This window comes from Camelus bactrianus, chromosome 11 (assembly GCF_048773025.1).
Source record: "Camelus bactrianus isolate YW-2024 breed Bactrian camel chromosome 11, ASM4877302v1, whole genome shotgun sequence".
NCBI lineage: Eukaryota > Metazoa > Chordata > Mammalia > Artiodactyla > Camelidae > Camelus > Camelus bactrianus.
In genome coordinates this window covers 26,732,768-26,749,343 of record NC_133549.1, presented here as the reverse complement: position 1 = coordinate 26,749,343, position 16,576 = coordinate 26,732,768, and the positions used below count along the sequence as shown (strand labels likewise).

The window sequence follows — 16,576 nt, the reverse complement described above, 5'->3', positions numbered from 1 at the left end:
CTCATTTATTTTTATGACTTCTTAGCCTGATAACAGTGCCTGGTTCCTGGCAGGTACTTGATAAGTGTTTCCTCAGTGAAGGGACCGATTCCAGAATAAGCCTTGTACTTTCTTTCCCTTGCATTGTTTTTCTTTCTGATTTCCTTGTGCTTGAAGTTCCATTTCCTTTATGTAACTGTCCTTGACAGCTTTAGCTCTTTTTCATCCTCCTCCATATTCCTAGAGCTCATTTGGTGCTCAAGGGGTAGAGTCTTACTACTTTGGTTGTTCATCTGAGGTCAAGGTGCAGTTACTGGTAGCTGGAGCTCTTTCCTTAGCAGGAGCGATCTGTGTTGGCAGATGTTGAGAACTGGTTTTCCTAACAGGGATTCTGGACTACTATTTGAGAAGAAATCAGGGTACTTTTAGTCTGTATACCAACAGGAATTCCAGTGGAGTCAGAGATAGATTTTTATAAATTAACAGAGATAAAATTAGTAAATGCGTAATTGATAATGATTTTATAAATTAAAAGAGAGATAAAATTAAACAATTGATAATGGGTAAGGAAGAACTTAGATAACAATGATAAATAAAAAATGATAGATAATGGAAAAAATGATTTGTGTAAACATTTAAAACAAAATATGCAAACATACCAAAAAGCTGATGTCTTTAACAGAAAATAATTCATAAATCAATAAGGAACCTAAAGAAAAAAGGTTAGAAGATACGAGTAAGAAAATCATAGAAGAAACATAAGCAACCAATTTCATAGTTGTTTACTATTACCAGCAATGAAAAGAAAATAAATATCATTTAGGCAATGGATGCCACCAATTTAGCAAAATTAAAAGAGAAATTCTAAATGATGGCAAGCATAAGAAACATTTTCATATGCTTGTGGCAGAAATCTAACTTGGTATATAACCTTTGTAGAAAGCAATTTGGTAATACTTGAAAGCTTTAATTTTTTTTATTCACTAATTTTATTCCTAGGAATCTGTCCTAAAGCTGTTAATTTGGGAGGTAAATAAATATTTGTAAATGTTTATCATTTATCATAGTATTTTTTATAATAGGGGAAAACGAAATCACTTAAATGTCCAAGAGTGAGGAAGTGCTTCCTTAAGTGGAAAATTAGACAGCTGTGAAGTTATAATTTTAAAGAGTATTTTAAAAACATAAGAAAACACTTATGAAATATAAGAAAAAAGTTAGCGCATAATGCTGTATTTGTAGTAATACATTTGGATATGCACACAAATATATGACCTGAAATGTAGCAAATATGTTATCTCTGGGTGGTGGGATGGTAGTGATAAAATATTTTTTTCTAATTTTATACAGTATTATTTTTATAATAAGAATACATATACTTAAAATGTAAATACTGTCTTGCTGATTAGTTCCATATATAGGTTCTGAGGGAAGCACTGTAGTTGGTTGGTTAAGAGCACAGGCTGAGTCAGGCAGACCTGGCTTTGAATTGCAGCTCTGCCCTTGATCTGTTACGTGACGTGGCCACCTTACTTTTCTAAGGCTCCGTTTCCTCCTTTGTGAAATGGGGCTCCTAATATGTAACTCATAGTGTTGTCAGGATTAGAAATGATAATATGTATAACAGCCTTAAACAAAATTAATCCCTTATTTTACTTTAATTCTTGGAATAAAAAAGAGAAGTCAACTTTTTTTTTTGCCTCCCATGAATATATCATTAACAGCAAAGATGTTCAAGATACAGTAGTCAAAACTCAAGTGAATTTGGAGACGAAACTATTAAGTCTTTTGTAATTACCTCCATGAATTACAGATTGATGATAAATTTCATTAAAATAGAATTTAAATGGTAATAATTAAAATGTAATTTTAGTTTTTTGCTATCAGAAATACTGTTTTCATTCTTGCTTATCTTTTCCTGCTGTTGAAGCACCACTAATGTTACCTTTCTCTCCATGAATGTAACAACCTTTCGTCGCCTGGGTTCCACAAGAGAATTAAGCCCAAGTGTCCTCAGGCATCTGTTGTGTATAATGAATTAGCTTCTCTTCTATATGTCTGGAATGGTACAAATTCTGTGCTATCCCTGGGAGAACTAAGAAAACAGTCATCTAAATCACTGTCTGTTCTGTGGTTTGGACAAGGAACCCTGATTGGGATGCCTGGCACATGGCAGGCACTCAGTATAAATGGAAGCTTGTGCCGTAGAAGTCACATAAAAGAGCACTGGCTTTCTGGATTTCTTTGCTTGGTATTAGCTTCTTTGGGAAAAGGGGTGGTAGCCTTTTTGGGAAAGGGTATCTTCCAGAGTGTGATCCAGTAAGTGGATCTCTGTAGTGGTTCTCAGGCCCTGTCTTTGGATTTTGGACTGGCTATGGCGATAGGACCTTGGATAACTCCTTTCATTTACCCTCTTGGGGTGTACCAGCCTCCTTCCTCCACTGCAGGGCGCCAAAGTACTGCCTCCCATTCAAGTAGAGTTGCAGAATGCCAGTTATCTCCCCATAACTGTCCTAATGAAACCATATTCAGCTCTCGGGTTTAATACTTTTTCACAAATTGCTTGATAGTAATGTATTCAGTTCTGGGTGCTGATAACTGCTCTTTTGGGATGCTGATCATTTTTTACTAAACTACTAAAGATACTGGTTTTTTAAATTGTCTTGTGACATTTCTTTAAAAATTTCTTTGAAGTTTCATACAGTTTTTAAAGGCTACTTTCCATTTACAGTTATTACAAAATGTTGGCTGATATTCCTCTGTTGTACAGTACATCATTAAGCCTATCTTACACCGAATAGTTTGTTACCTTCCACTTGCTCACCCCTACTTCATCCTCTTCCCACTGGTAACCACTAGTTTGTTCTCTATAAAGATACTGTTTTAATATGTTTTTTGATGAGTATTTTCTCATGACTGCTTCTTATTTTATTTTAGCTACTGATCTACTTCTTGCCTGGAATCCCATTTGTTTGGGGTTGGTAGAAGGTGTAATTGGGAAAATTCAGCTACATTCAGGTATGTTTTATTAACTCTTTAAACTTGTCAAATTTAATGTGGCATTCTATGACATTTTTTCCTTTGAGGATACATGTAGATTCTTTAATGGCTTTGATTCCTTTGCCTTAATTTTGGATCTGCCCAGAGTGGATATATTTCCATACAAGTGAAACAAAAATACCTCATTTTATTGCCCTTTGCAGATAGTGCATTTTTTTACAAATTTAAATTTTATGGCAACCCTGTGTCAAGCAAATCTGTTGGTGCCATTTTTCCAACAACATTTGCTTACTTCATGTCTCTGTGCCTACATTTTGATAATTATTGCAGTATTTTAAACTGTATATTTATTATGGTAATCTGTGATCAGTGATCTTTGATGTTACTACTATGATTCCCTGAAGGCTCAGATGATGGTTAACATTTTTTAGCAAGAAAGTATTTTTAATAAAGATGTATACATTTATTTCAAACATAATGCTATTGCACACTTAATAGACTACAGTTTAGTGTAAACAAATTTTATGTGCACTGGGAAACCAAAAAATTTGAGTGACTCATTTTATTGCAATATTCACTTTATTGCAGTGGTCTGCACTGAACCCACAGTATCTCTGAGATATACCTGAAAAGCTTTAGGCAGAGGGAGGCATAATATTGCAATCCTTTCTTTGTCTTAAAAAAACCCCAACAACTTATTAAATGCCTACTATGTGTCAGGAATTATGCTAGTCAGTTGAACACAACAGTGAGCAAAAGCTGACCCAATCCCATACTCACAGAGTTTACGGTTTAGGAGAGAAGACAGACATTAGTGAGTAATCACTAAAATAAATGTATAGTTATTTGTTAATTGTGCTAGGTGGTCTGACAGAAAGATATACCAACTATACTGATTTTGAGGGAGAGGATAGTAGGAATAAGGCTGGAGAAGTAGACAGGTGGCAGATTGGGACTGGTTGACTTTGGGCCAGCTGTCCATTCCTGATAGAGTCACCTCTGGCCAGGAAAGAGCATGGATCTGTGCATACACAGTGCAGTCCTCTCTGGGAGCCCTATCAAGGTCAAGCAAATTGATGGAAGGTCTAGGTTATTCACCAGGCCCTCCCTTGGAAGGACAGGCACCTGTGCCCTGGATTCAGAGGGAATTTTGTTTTTGAGAAAGTAGATATTATACGGGTAGGTGCCAAAAAGTCATGAAAAGGATTAAATGAAATATTTTAAGCACTAAGTTGAAGTATCTAGTCTTCCTTTGGTATCAATTTTAATATGAGTTATGAGCTGTAGGAAGCTTTGCTGTTACTGCTGTGTAATTGGGAGTGTAGCTACCTCTGTAGTGTGCTTTTAAAAATTCTTTTAAAATAAAATTATTGAGCATTTGGAAGCTAGGTAGATTTCTGGATATTATAAAGCACAAATGGTCAGAGACAGTCTAATTTTCTTTTTGCTAGATTCTTTGTTATTTTTTAGAATTTTTTATTAGGTAATGTTTTATAGACACAAAAAGCTATTTATCACAAATACGCAGTATAGTTTGCTGTAAAACAGTCTAATTTTCTTTTTGCTAGATTCTTTGGTTATTTTTTAAAATTTGTTTTTATTATGAAATGCTTTATAGACACAAAAAGCCATTTATCACAGATATGCAGTATAGCTTGCTGAAAACGAAAACAGTTACCCCCCACCCAGATTAAGAAATGAAATATGACCAATGTCTTTGGAGCCCTCACTGCCTTTCTCCAGTTGTATCCTCCTGTCTCCTTCCCTTCAAGAGAACGTGATATTTTGATTGTTGTACTTATTAGTCCATTGATCTTCGTTATTGCTTTTATTACATATGTATCCCTAAACAGTATGTTGCTAAAGTCTGTATTTTAGAGATTTTGTGTAAATGATATTAAGCTATTTGTATTCTTTGACTTCTCCCCCTGCCCCAACTTAATCCTTTTGAGATTTATCCATGTTGATGTATAAAACTTTAGTCCCTTATTTTCACTATTGTATGAATATATCATAATTTGTCCTTTTTTCTTTGGGTAATTGTTGTTTTTTTGCTCTTAGAAATAATACTACTGTGAGTGTTGTATATTCTGTCTTTGGTAGTTTTTAAATTCTTTCAGTACAAAGGAGAAAAGTATTTGAAAAGCATTCAGACATTGTGTAACATACTAAGTATTTTAGTCACACTCTCCTACCTGTCCACATTTACATACGTATATTTTTAATTCATTTATATGCTGACAGGATAATTTCACAGTTGAGTGTTCTGAGCTAAAATTCATTTTCTTTTGTTTAAGTGAAGCATATGAAACTTCTGAGTTATTTTTCTTCAATTTCAGTTATATCTGGGAACAGTGAATAAATCACTGACATCAGTCAAGAAACCTCAAGTTTTATTTATTAGCTTTGAGATAGAGAAGTTATATAACATGTTTCATCTATTGCTGTGTAACAAGTCACCCAAAAAGTTAATGCCTTTAGACGACAAAAATGTATAATATCTCACAATTCCATGGATTGACCATGTGGCCCTTCTGCCCTGTTCTTCTGTTGGCTGGGGTCATTTGTGTGGCAGCATTCAGCTGGAGATTTGCCTGGGTGTCTCAGTTTTCCTTCATGTGGCGTATATGTCCATGTATCTGATCTCACAAGGCCTCTCCTTGGGTCCCTTCTCTCTCCTGGATACTGGACATCCTTTCAGGGTGCCAAGAAGACAGGTTCCAATGTACAAGGGCTTATTAAGCCCCTGCTTGTGTCACTAAGCTTGCTAATATCCCATTGGTCAAGGTCATGTTGCCGAGCCCAGAGCCAGTGTAGGAAGGGGCTTCACAAGGGTTTGTATCCCAGAAGGCTGGGTCATTGTGGGCCACAATGCCCCGGAGCCCTGAGTTTACTTTGTAAACTGTAAAATGAGTAAAAATAACTGCCCACTTTTTTTCCGTAGGGTCTTGTAAGTCTCAAGTGAGATAATGTACCTGAAGGTGCTTAGTAAATTATCAATATTTTATCAAGGCTCCTTTGGTTGCAAGTACAAACCTATCAGCTTATGCAGACAAACTAATTTTTATTAGGAATTCAAGGGAACAAAACCAAGAAGTGGCTTTGTGCAGGATCTGAGATTACATTTTGCAGCAGGTAGTCTCTGACCACTTCTCCCCATGTATTCATTCTTCTTTTGGCTTTCTCTGTTTCTGTGGGTGGGGGGAGACAACATTTCTACCCTCATCTGGTATTCAAACCAACCTCAGCCCTCAAGCCAACCAACATCTGATGTTCCCTACAACCTCTGGGACCGACTGTCTAGTTCAGACGCCTAGTGGACTCATTTTTGGCTCAGCCTGATTCAGGGGCCTTCCCTGGTCACAAAGTTCAAACATGTCCACACCTCTAAGCAGGATGGGCAGTCAGGGCAGAAGGGTCTGCACTTGGTAGACAACTCAAAAGTCATTTCTTACAAGGAATGTCCAAGTATGTTACTGGTTGATGAGTTTCATGCAGTGAAAGTGTGGTCATTAGGAGGTGGTGAAGGTATGGGCATTCCCTGTGGTCAGCCCCTGTTCACATGCACTTCCCCTCCTTGCACCACGTGCCTTTCTTTGAACCAAAAATGGGAAGTTGGTAGGCAGTGTAGAAACCTGTTATATAGGGTATTTTGGAGGAGGGAGAGGCGGGGAATACAGTGAACTAGAAAAATAACATTTTTAAAAAGTAAAGAGAGGCAGGGAAAGTCTGTTTTTCACTCTCCTAACCTCTGTACCTTTTTTTTTTTCTCTTGTCACATCACTTCTGAGGTTTGGCTATTAAGAAAGGGAGTGGGGAAGAAGCAAAGGAAAATCTTTTCTGAGCTCCTTGCTGTTCTTCTTTCCCTCACCCACGGGAGAACTGCAGCCCCACCCTGTGTGTCACTCCACCCCCGGCTCCTCGCCCTGTGAGCATCCATCTTACTCTTCTCCCCTTGCCTTTCTTCATCCTCTGTCCTGGGCACACCTCGTCTCCTCCCCTCCCTGTGCCCCATTGAAGCTCTTGCTCTGGCCACACCACCAGCTTGGCTGATGGGCAGTGTGCTCCTGGTATGTGTCGGACCTGAGACAGTCTCTCCATGTGATTTTCCCATGGGAGCATCTCTCCTTCTGGGGGTAGAAGATGAGGGGAATGAAATGTCTGTACTTAAACTCTTTCTCACTCCTGTTTCCCTCCTACTTATTCTCTACATATTAATGACGAATTTTTGTTCTTGCATAGTGAGATGGGAACATTAGTTTACTTGAACAGTTGTCATTGACAGTCTGAACACGGCGTGGGTGAGCCATGACTGTCATCAAGCTAATGGGGTGTAAGCAGTCATGACTTAGAATCTGTATTAGCGTGCTAGGGCTGCCGCAGCAAAGTTCCACAGACGGGAGGGCTTAAACAGAAATTTATTTTCTTGCAATTCTGGAGGCTTGAAGCCCAAGAGCAAGGTGTCAGCAGGGTTGGTTTCTTCTGAGTCCTTTCTTGTTGGCTTTTAGATGGCTGTCTTCTCCCCGTGTCTTTGCATCTTCACATTGTCTTCTGTGTACATCTGTCCAAATTTCTTTGATAAGGACCCCAGTCATATGGGATTAGAGTCCACCCTAATGAGCTCATTTTAACTTACTTATATCTTTAAAGGTCCCTTTTGTTAAAATAGGGTCACATTCTGAGGCACTGGGCTAGGATTCCAACATACAAATTTTGAGGAGACATAGTTCAGCCCATAATAGGAACCTAATGTCCTAATAGGAACCTAATATCACTGGGATGCTCGTTACAAAAGCATGTCAAAGAGAATTCCCCCTGTTGCTTCTGATACTTTATTTTACAGTGGGATAGGGCATTTTCCAAGTATCACTGACTCCACACGGGCCCCAGGGGTGAACTGAAGCTGAGATCACATGATTGCCTTGGATCACGTTCCATCATCCAAGCCTCAGTTGCCGACTGTAAGACAACGATGATAACACCTCCTAGAAACAGCTATTATAAGATTTAATAAAACTCACATGAACTGCTTAGCATGGCTCCTGATAGTAGTAAGCATTCAGTAGATGCTGGCTATTTTTTTTCCCTTAGTTTTAAAGGTAACTAACTTAGAGGTGTCAGATATTTCACTAGAAAACCACTAAAGTTCTAGGTAAACAATTGTGAACAAATTTTAAAGTTGGACTGTTTTTTCCAGTAATATTAATGTTTACTGAAACTATAATGATACTAACATGTCACTAAAAGGCTACATGGTGGGAATTAAACAAAGTAATGTTTTTAGAAGTGAAATATTAGTAGCATTAGTGAAGGTTGTATTTCATAATCCATGTGCCCCTTTAGAAAAATGTGTGGTGGAAGAATTTAAAAGTATTATTTGTTTATGATAATCCTCTGCTGATAATTGCCTTTCCTTTTAGCAAGCTCTGTCCCCAAAATTGTTCTATTAGCCCAGGTGCCTAGAAAACAACCGTTTAGAACAATTAGCCTTTCTTTGGTTTGGAAGGTCTCTTCCCCTAGACATTTGCAGGCAAGTGGACTTTCAGTCAACATCTAATGGAAGTCTGTCTCCAACAACCTGAAGGTGTCTGACTTTGGTTTGATCGGTTGAGATTTATTAAGATGAGGAATAGGAAGTAGAAGGGACATGCAGTGTGCTAAATAGATGAAAGAAGAGTGAAGTTCCACGGAAAATCATTGTCTTCTATTCCTTGTAGTGTCTGGGAGGAAGTAAGAATGATAGTCAAATTCTTACCATATTTGTAATTACACATTAATTTTTGGTTTTCTTCTTTCTTGTTTGTCCTCCTTCCCCACCTCTGGAGAATAAGCCCCAAGACAGGGGCTATGTCTATTTCGCTCACTGCTGTGCCCTCCTTTGCAGTGTCTATTTAAAAATATTCAGCAAATATTTAACAAAGATTTACGGAGTGCCTATTGTGTTCTGGGGGCTGCAGGGTGAGTGAAGCTCAAAGCTTCCAGGAGCGTAGAATTGAATCCTAAAGATGGACTTTAATTACCCAATTAGGTTTATAGTTGGACTTGAGCTGATGAAGAAGAAAAATGTGGGATGTTGTGAAGCATGTGGCAGAGGGGCCTGACTGGTGGGGTGTGGATCCTGGATGGAAAGCATCTCTGAGGAAGTGATGTCTGAGTTGAGGCCTGAAATATCACTAAGATAATCTGGATGGGACCAGGATGAGGGGTGGGGAGTGAGGAGAGAGAAATGGTGGTTGGCAGAATTAGCAGCTGTGCAAAAAGACCTCCATGACTGGTGTTTCCTCTATTTGCTTTTTGTGTGATGTCATCACACAGATATCCACGAAAAGATTACTTGAGGCTGGAGAAGGATAAGCTCGTTATGATAAGAAATATCTGAACATGGAAGGCCCAAGTTTCTTTTCCAAGATATATTCAGAAATAGTTTCAAGAGCAGATTCTTAGGAATCTTGATTAATTTGGCAGGAGAGGCTCTTAGTTGAGTAATTAAGTGAATTACTACTCATAGTATTGAATAGCTACACAGTTCACTCAGGTAGCTCCCATTCATTAACATAGTGCTCACCACCTGCTGTTTCTCCACTTTTGAAGTGAAGGTATATCAGACATTAAAATGGGAAAGTGTACTATGCATACGATTTTAAACTGCGACTTTTAGTCCTCTGCTGTCTCTAGAGACTTTGCTATGACATTAATGACATGAAATATTTTTATGCTTTAGTGACGAATGAATGGAGTGCCACTAGCATTGCTTTAGTATTTATCCTAAAAAGCCATTAGAAAACCCCACTCTTCAAGGGCACTGGCGAAAAAGAGAAGCCTGGCAAGGTCTCTGCAGAGCTCTGCGCCTCTGCTGGAGGCCTGGTTATCCAGCGTGGCACTCATTCATTCATTCATTTAAAAGGGAAAGCAAGTTTATTTAGACACACACTCCATAGACAGAGTGGGGTCTGTCTCACTCAGAAGGGAAGGTGGCTTAGGAGATACTTACCCCATAGGTAGAATGTGGGCTGTCTCAGAAGGCAAGAGAGAAGAGAGTGACCCAGGCATGGGCTTTAGATAGTGCTTCTGTTTAAATACGAATTTAATTGTCTGTGTACACTTGCATTGTGAGAGAAGTAGATTGTTTTAGTGTCTACTGACAGCTCACATTGTAAAAACATGTAAGGATTGTGATGATGGTTGCACAACTCTATGAATCCATTAAAATCATTGACTTGTATACTTACAATGGGTGAATTTTATGGTACATAAATTATATCTCAATGAAGCCATTAAAAATATTTAAGCCAGAAGATAGCTTTTGTTGTATCTTGTTGTCATTACTGCTAATTTTATCTTAAATAAAAAAATTAAATACATCTGCTTTTTGGTAATGTAAATGGGATTTTTTTCATGTACTAAAGTTGCTTTGAGGGGAGTATTCTAAAGAAACAGTATTTGTGACATAACATTTCTGCCAAAATAGAAATAATCCAAAATATAATTTAAAAAGTCATTTTATATTCACTTTTTATTCATGAGGGTCTCAGAAGTATTTTGAGGTAAGATTTTCATTGGTGACTAGATTCCTGGTGAATCCTTAAAAGATTCTTTAATTGTCGTTTAGCTGACCTGTTCTGTTAATAGCTTTGGGTTTTGGAAGCAGGCAGCTAAGTGGTGCGAGAGGTTCCTTTCTTTGGCATCTTCTCACCACCCTTTTTTGCTTCCCTGTTCCCTTTACTCTCTCCCCGGGTACTTAGGTGCTGAATGACCCTTCCCTCCTCTCTTTGCTCCCCTTGGCCTGCTCCATCACTTATACTTCAGAATTTTCCATCACCTCCCTTGTCCCTGAACTGAGCTCCAGTCTCCTTGGTGGAGATGATTCCACCTCCCTGGTAGGAGCAGTGCTTGAACTGGACACATGAAGGTGACCCACAGTTTTGAACTCCCCCAAGGACTCATTAGACAAACATGCTGCTTATTTCTGAGCTTATCTCTTAACTGGCAGATGCTTATATCCTCAGGCAGAGAGGCACTTTAGAGGCAGGCCAGCTTGCCTCTTCTATTTCATGATCATTCCATTGTCTAGTTATAAACGAATTTGTTCTTAAATGCTAATTGTTTTCCTCAGTGATTCCTATGGCAGTGATAATAAGTTTTTAGCACCATAAAGAGAAGAAGCTTGTTAATGTAAGAGTGACTGTATGTATAGACCACCTGTAAAATTGTTTTCTATATTTATCTCCTTTATATTCTTACTGAGCTTCTTATCTTAGTGAATATTTTGAAGTGATTATGATCAAATTATTATCAGGTCTAATTGTGTTTAAGAAAGAACAGTAAGATTGTAAAAAGTTAATAAAAGGGGCAAATAGAATAATAGAGGAAGGAATAGAACTTAAAAACTTAATCCAAAAGAAGGCAAGAAAAGAAAGTATATAGAATAGGTGGGACAAATGATAAGATGGTAGATTGATTCTTAAATATATCAACAATTACATTACATATGAATGGACTTAGTACTCAGTTAAAAAACAAAGCTTTTCATACTGGAGAAACGATAACGTTTATCTGCAAGCTGCTTTTAACACAGACACGTTAGGTATATGTATACAGAACAATCAAAAGTAAAAGGATAGAAAAAAAGAAAAACCAAGCAAATGCTAACCTGCTAAAAGCTGACATGGCTATACCAGTATCAAAGCAGTTGGCAAGAAGTGTAGAGAGATACACATTTCAAAAATAGCAAAAGGTTCAAGTCACCAGAAAGACATAGCAATTTTAAATTTGTAAGGCCCTAAACCTCAAAATATAAAAACAGCACTGAGTCATTTGGCTTAAATTTTAGACTGTCAACTTGAAACAACAGAAAAATACATAAGTATTGTTATTGTCAGCTTGACACAGAAGAAAGGAAAGGTGAGCTGACTATAATCCCCTTTCCTCATTTTTTTTCCTTCATACCAACACATCTCCATCCTCTGATTCATCTGGTACAAATACAGACTCCTTCGAGCTTTCAGAAGCATAATCTGCAGAAGCTCTTCAAGAATTGAAATACTTGTTATTTGAATATTATGTTACAAAGGACTTCGGAGTATATAGTAACCACCTGGGTTAGTATTTATTGGTATTTATAATTATAAATCCTATTGTGCTGGCTCTTCTGCTCGTAACTGACTTGCAGTGTTAAGTGGGCAGGGTACTGTCTACTTTGTCATTTCCGGGCGTCTCCTCCATGGATAGTGCAGGAGAGGTGGACCTAGGAGAGGGGAAGGGAGTGCTTTGTTCTCAGGAATACAGCCTGCAGGATTGGGGCAGGCTAAAGAAAGAAAAGGCATGAGAGTCGTGATAAGACTTGCTTTCTCTTTTTATTTTTGGTCATAACATGAATGTTTATAGAGAGATGTAGGGAAACTGGAAAGTGCCCCAAAAAGCAGTGAAACAGAACCTACAAAATAAATTGTGGTTATATGTTACAAAAGTAAGTAAATAAGTTTTTTCTCTTAGAAAAAAAGTCTTTAAAAAAACCCACAGAAGCACTTCACATCAGAACCAGTCTTTAGAAAAGTTGAGCCAGAAGAAAAAAAACAAAAAAGCAAAATCATTTCCACAGAAGTATTTCATTCACTTCACGTGTCTGGCACATAGAATATGTACTGTGTATGTATTTCTATCAGTAGGAGCGCATTTCATTGAATCTCATTTAACCCGTTTGCCAACATGCCTCACTGCCTCTGCAAAGTCTTACTGGTGGATGTACTGGATGCTCTGAAGGCTGGTGGGAGACTGGGTAGGAAGCCTTCTCTCTTCTGGTGGCTCAAGGTTTCTGTTTATTTCCAAACCTGTTTATACCTGTCTTACTCGATGTTGTAATTACATAATCAAATATTAAATAAGCCCATCAACTACGAGTACACAAAAGAAAGACTTCCTATTTCTATAAAAGCTAAATTAAGTGCTTTGGAAAAACTAGATAAAGCTGTGTTGCATTAAAAAATTTTTAAAAGAGTAAATTACAACACCAAATACTCATTAGTGCTCTTTCTCAAAAATTCTCAGTAAGTCAGTGTACATTTGAATGTTTCATATGAAGAATAAATTATGTATGTTTAAAAAGTCATTCTTAAGCTGTCAAGTAAGATTAAAAGGACTAATGTCAAGAATGGTGACCAGTTGCTCTCCATCTCTACTAGTCTCTTTGTATGAAAGAATTCACAAAGTGGACTGTAGATTAGATTTAAAGAATTTCCATGGAGTGGGGAACAGTGGTCAAAAGGAATATTAGTTTTATCTGTAATGTTTACATTTTTAAACAAATGGGATGTATTTTTATATTTCCTATGTAATTAACATTAACAGAAATAAAAAGGATTGCTAGACACTCGTTGTTGGATCAGATGCTTATCTTTTCTGTGTGTTGGGAGGATGGATAGCCATGTTGAGAAATAATGTAGAGGTAGTACTTCCCAGAGGTGAAGTCATGAGTAGGAAGAAAAGATTTTCATCTGATTTTAGGGGAAAAAAAATTTTTTTTGAAGAAAATCTTTATCCTACTATTGCTTATCCTCTTTTAAGTGAGTCTGTTATAGTATAGGGCAAGCAATTGAATCTTTTCCAGGACTATTGTTTGAGCTTACCCTAACTGTCATACTTTTCAAGGTAATCACTTCCTAACCAGTTTTCTTAACTTGCTGGGGAAATCAGATTTTCTTGTCTGTCTTTTCCTGAAAGAGCCAGGGTTACAAAATTGGCTTCCCAACACCCCCCCCCCCATTGTAATATAGTTAAAAAGTTGAGAAAATATATGCCAAAAGACCTTGCTAGACTAAGTTACCTTTGATACTTGGTTGATTACACTACATATCCAGATCTCAGTGTGGCAGCTTTAATCAAGCCAAGTTTCTTTTCTGGTGGGTGATATAAATTAATGGAATAACCTGCGTTGGTGCTTTTAAAAACTTTATGACAATTATGCCTGATGGATACTCAGATTGCTAAATAATAGTGATGCTGTACATCTATGTTTTTCTTGCCTTAAAACTCAAACTAGAGAAAATATATTTGGATCATTTAACCTTGTAACTAACATGCTCATTTTTGCCAGACTTCCAAGCTTCTACATGTTATTGTTGTGTTTTGTTTCAGCTAAGGCAAAATAATTACAGGAATACCGATTGCTGTTATTTCCCATGAGGTTTTTTGTTTGTTTTGCTTTGTTTTCTAGAGTCAGTGATTTTGCCTGGAAATGTCTCAGTGTCCAATTCAAAATTTTGTCTTTTTTCCATTGTGATCATTTTAATTGTTCCTTTGAACACTATTTCAAATACCTATATCTTTGTGTTTGGCAGGAAATATATTGTTAGTTTTTTATTCTCTACTCTGATAGGTAAGACTCCTAGGAAAATCTTTTGTACTTTAGAAGGAGCTTTTTTTTTTTTTTAACATTTTTTTATTGAATTATAGTCATTTTACAATGTTGTGTCAAATTCCAGTGTAGAGCACAATTTTTCAGTTATACACGAACATATATATATTCATTGTCACATTGTTTTTGCTGTGAGCTACCACAAGATCTTGTATATATTTCCCTGTGCTATACAGTATAATCTTATTTATCTGTTCTATGTTTTGAAATCCCAGTCTGTCCCTTCCCACCCCCGCCCCCTTGGCAACTGTCAGTTTGTATTCTATGTCTATGAGTCTATTTCTGTTTTGTATTTGTTTTTTTTTTTTCCTTAGATTCCACATATGAGTGATCTCATATGGTATTTTTCTTTCTCTTTCTGGCTTACTTCACTTAGAAGGACATTCTCCAGGAACATCTATGTTGCTGCAAATGGCATTATGTTGTCATTTTTTATGGCTGAGTAGTATTCCATTGTATAAATATACCACATCGTCTTTATCCAGTCATTGTTTTTGGACATTTAGGCTGTTTCTATGTCTCAGCTGTTGTAAACAGTGCTGCTATGAACATTGGGGTGCAGGTGTCATTTTGAAGTAGGGTTCCTAGAAGGAGCTTTTTTTTTTTTTTAAATTGAGACATAGCTCACAAACCATAAAATTCACTACTTTAAAGTATCCATTCAGTGGTTTTTTAGTATCTTCATAAGGTTGTACAACCATCACCACTATCTAATTCCAGGACATTTTCGTCATCCCAACTTACTTAGATTATAACTAGTAAATATCAGTTTTCTATCTTACTCTTACTTTTTTCATTTTGAGCAACGTGTGAGATTGAAAACAGAAAGACAGGAAACTATATATTAAAAGACTTATGAGATAGTAACCTAATGAAATTTGTAGATCTGGGTGGAAGTCAACTATAAAAGTACATTTTTATTTGTGGTTATTCAATAAATTATTTCAAAGCAGATTCCAGATATATATTTATCTGCAAATACTTCAGTATGTTTTTCAACACCATACTTTCCCCTCTTCGTCATCATGTACTAGATTACAGACCATATTTTCATGGGTACCTGTGTCTGTCTTCTCTGTCCTTTTCTAGTATTCATTTATCCGTTCCTATACGGGCATCACATTGTTTTATTTACTGTAGCTTTATAATATGTTTTGCTACCTGGTAAACATTAGCTCTTAGTAGTAATAACATGAATTATAAAAGTTATTTAATCCTCATAGCTCCTCTCTGAAATAGGCAGTTTTATCCCAATCTACAGATGAGAAAACTGAGATTTAAGCAGTTAAGTATTATGCTGCAGTACGTGGCAAATAAATAATTGAGCTGAAATTTGAAGTTGAGTTCTGGCCTCAAAGTTCAAAATATTGAGGCTTCTCTGAAAAGGGAAAGCTACTATTTAAAAAATATTTTTCTCCAAAACATTGTAAAATGATTATAAATCAATAAAAAATGTTAAAAAATTTTTTTCTTTTTTCAAGATCATTTACATTATATTTTCTCAGATTTAATCTTCATTATAACCCGCTAGGTATACTGAATTCAGTCTGTAATGTTTTTTACAGAAGCACCTCAGTTTTTCATTTTCTGTGTATGAGTAGATAAATAACTTTAAAAATACGCATATTTTATTTTTAAATGTATTTGAGTTCATACGTTGAATTTCAGTATTGCAATACCAATTTTTTTTTGGAAAAAAGCATACCTTTTGGTTTCCCAAGTTAGTCTATGTGTGGGGTAAAACTTCTGTTTGTAATTTAATATTTTTCTATTTTTGGTACTATACCATTAGATGGCTTATTGGGAAGACATTTATTACATTTGATTATGCACATTGTGTTTTTGTCATTGCTGTGATTTCTTTAAATTGCAATTCCCCGTGTCAATAGGAAGACAAGAAGACATAAACAAGGAAGAGGGCTTCCTAATATTGGCTTGTCTGATCAGCTACCAACACTCTAAATCGTTCAGTGTAAAACAGAAATTATTCTTGTAAGGTTAAGAGACTTATGGTAAGGATTTATTTTTATTCAACAGACTGTATTGACATTCACCTTATTTATTATGGGTTATGTTTTTTGTGTGTTAGGTGCTTGGTAACCTTAATCCATGCCTGACATTCTTCCCAGCATATTATAGGTCCTCAGTTAGAGTTTAATGATAATGAATAATGAAATGACTTATAAA

General features: G+C 36.6%; 1 protein-coding gene across 4 annotated transcripts in view; it reads left to right on the top strand.

Moving 5' to 3' along the window:
- INPP5F (inositol polyphosphate-5-phosphatase F) overlaps positions 1–16,576 on the top strand; it is a 77,100-nt gene that overhangs the window by 15,393 nt on the left and 45,131 nt on the right. For all 4 annotated transcript variants that reach the window (XM_074373534.1, XM_074373533.1, XM_074373535.1 and 1 more), the window contains exon 2: positions 2,917–2,997. In XM_074373534.1, coding sequence (XP_074229635.1) covers positions 2,917–2,997 — 81 coding nt within the window. The remainder of the gene's footprint in view (positions 1–2,916; positions 2,998–16,576) is intronic.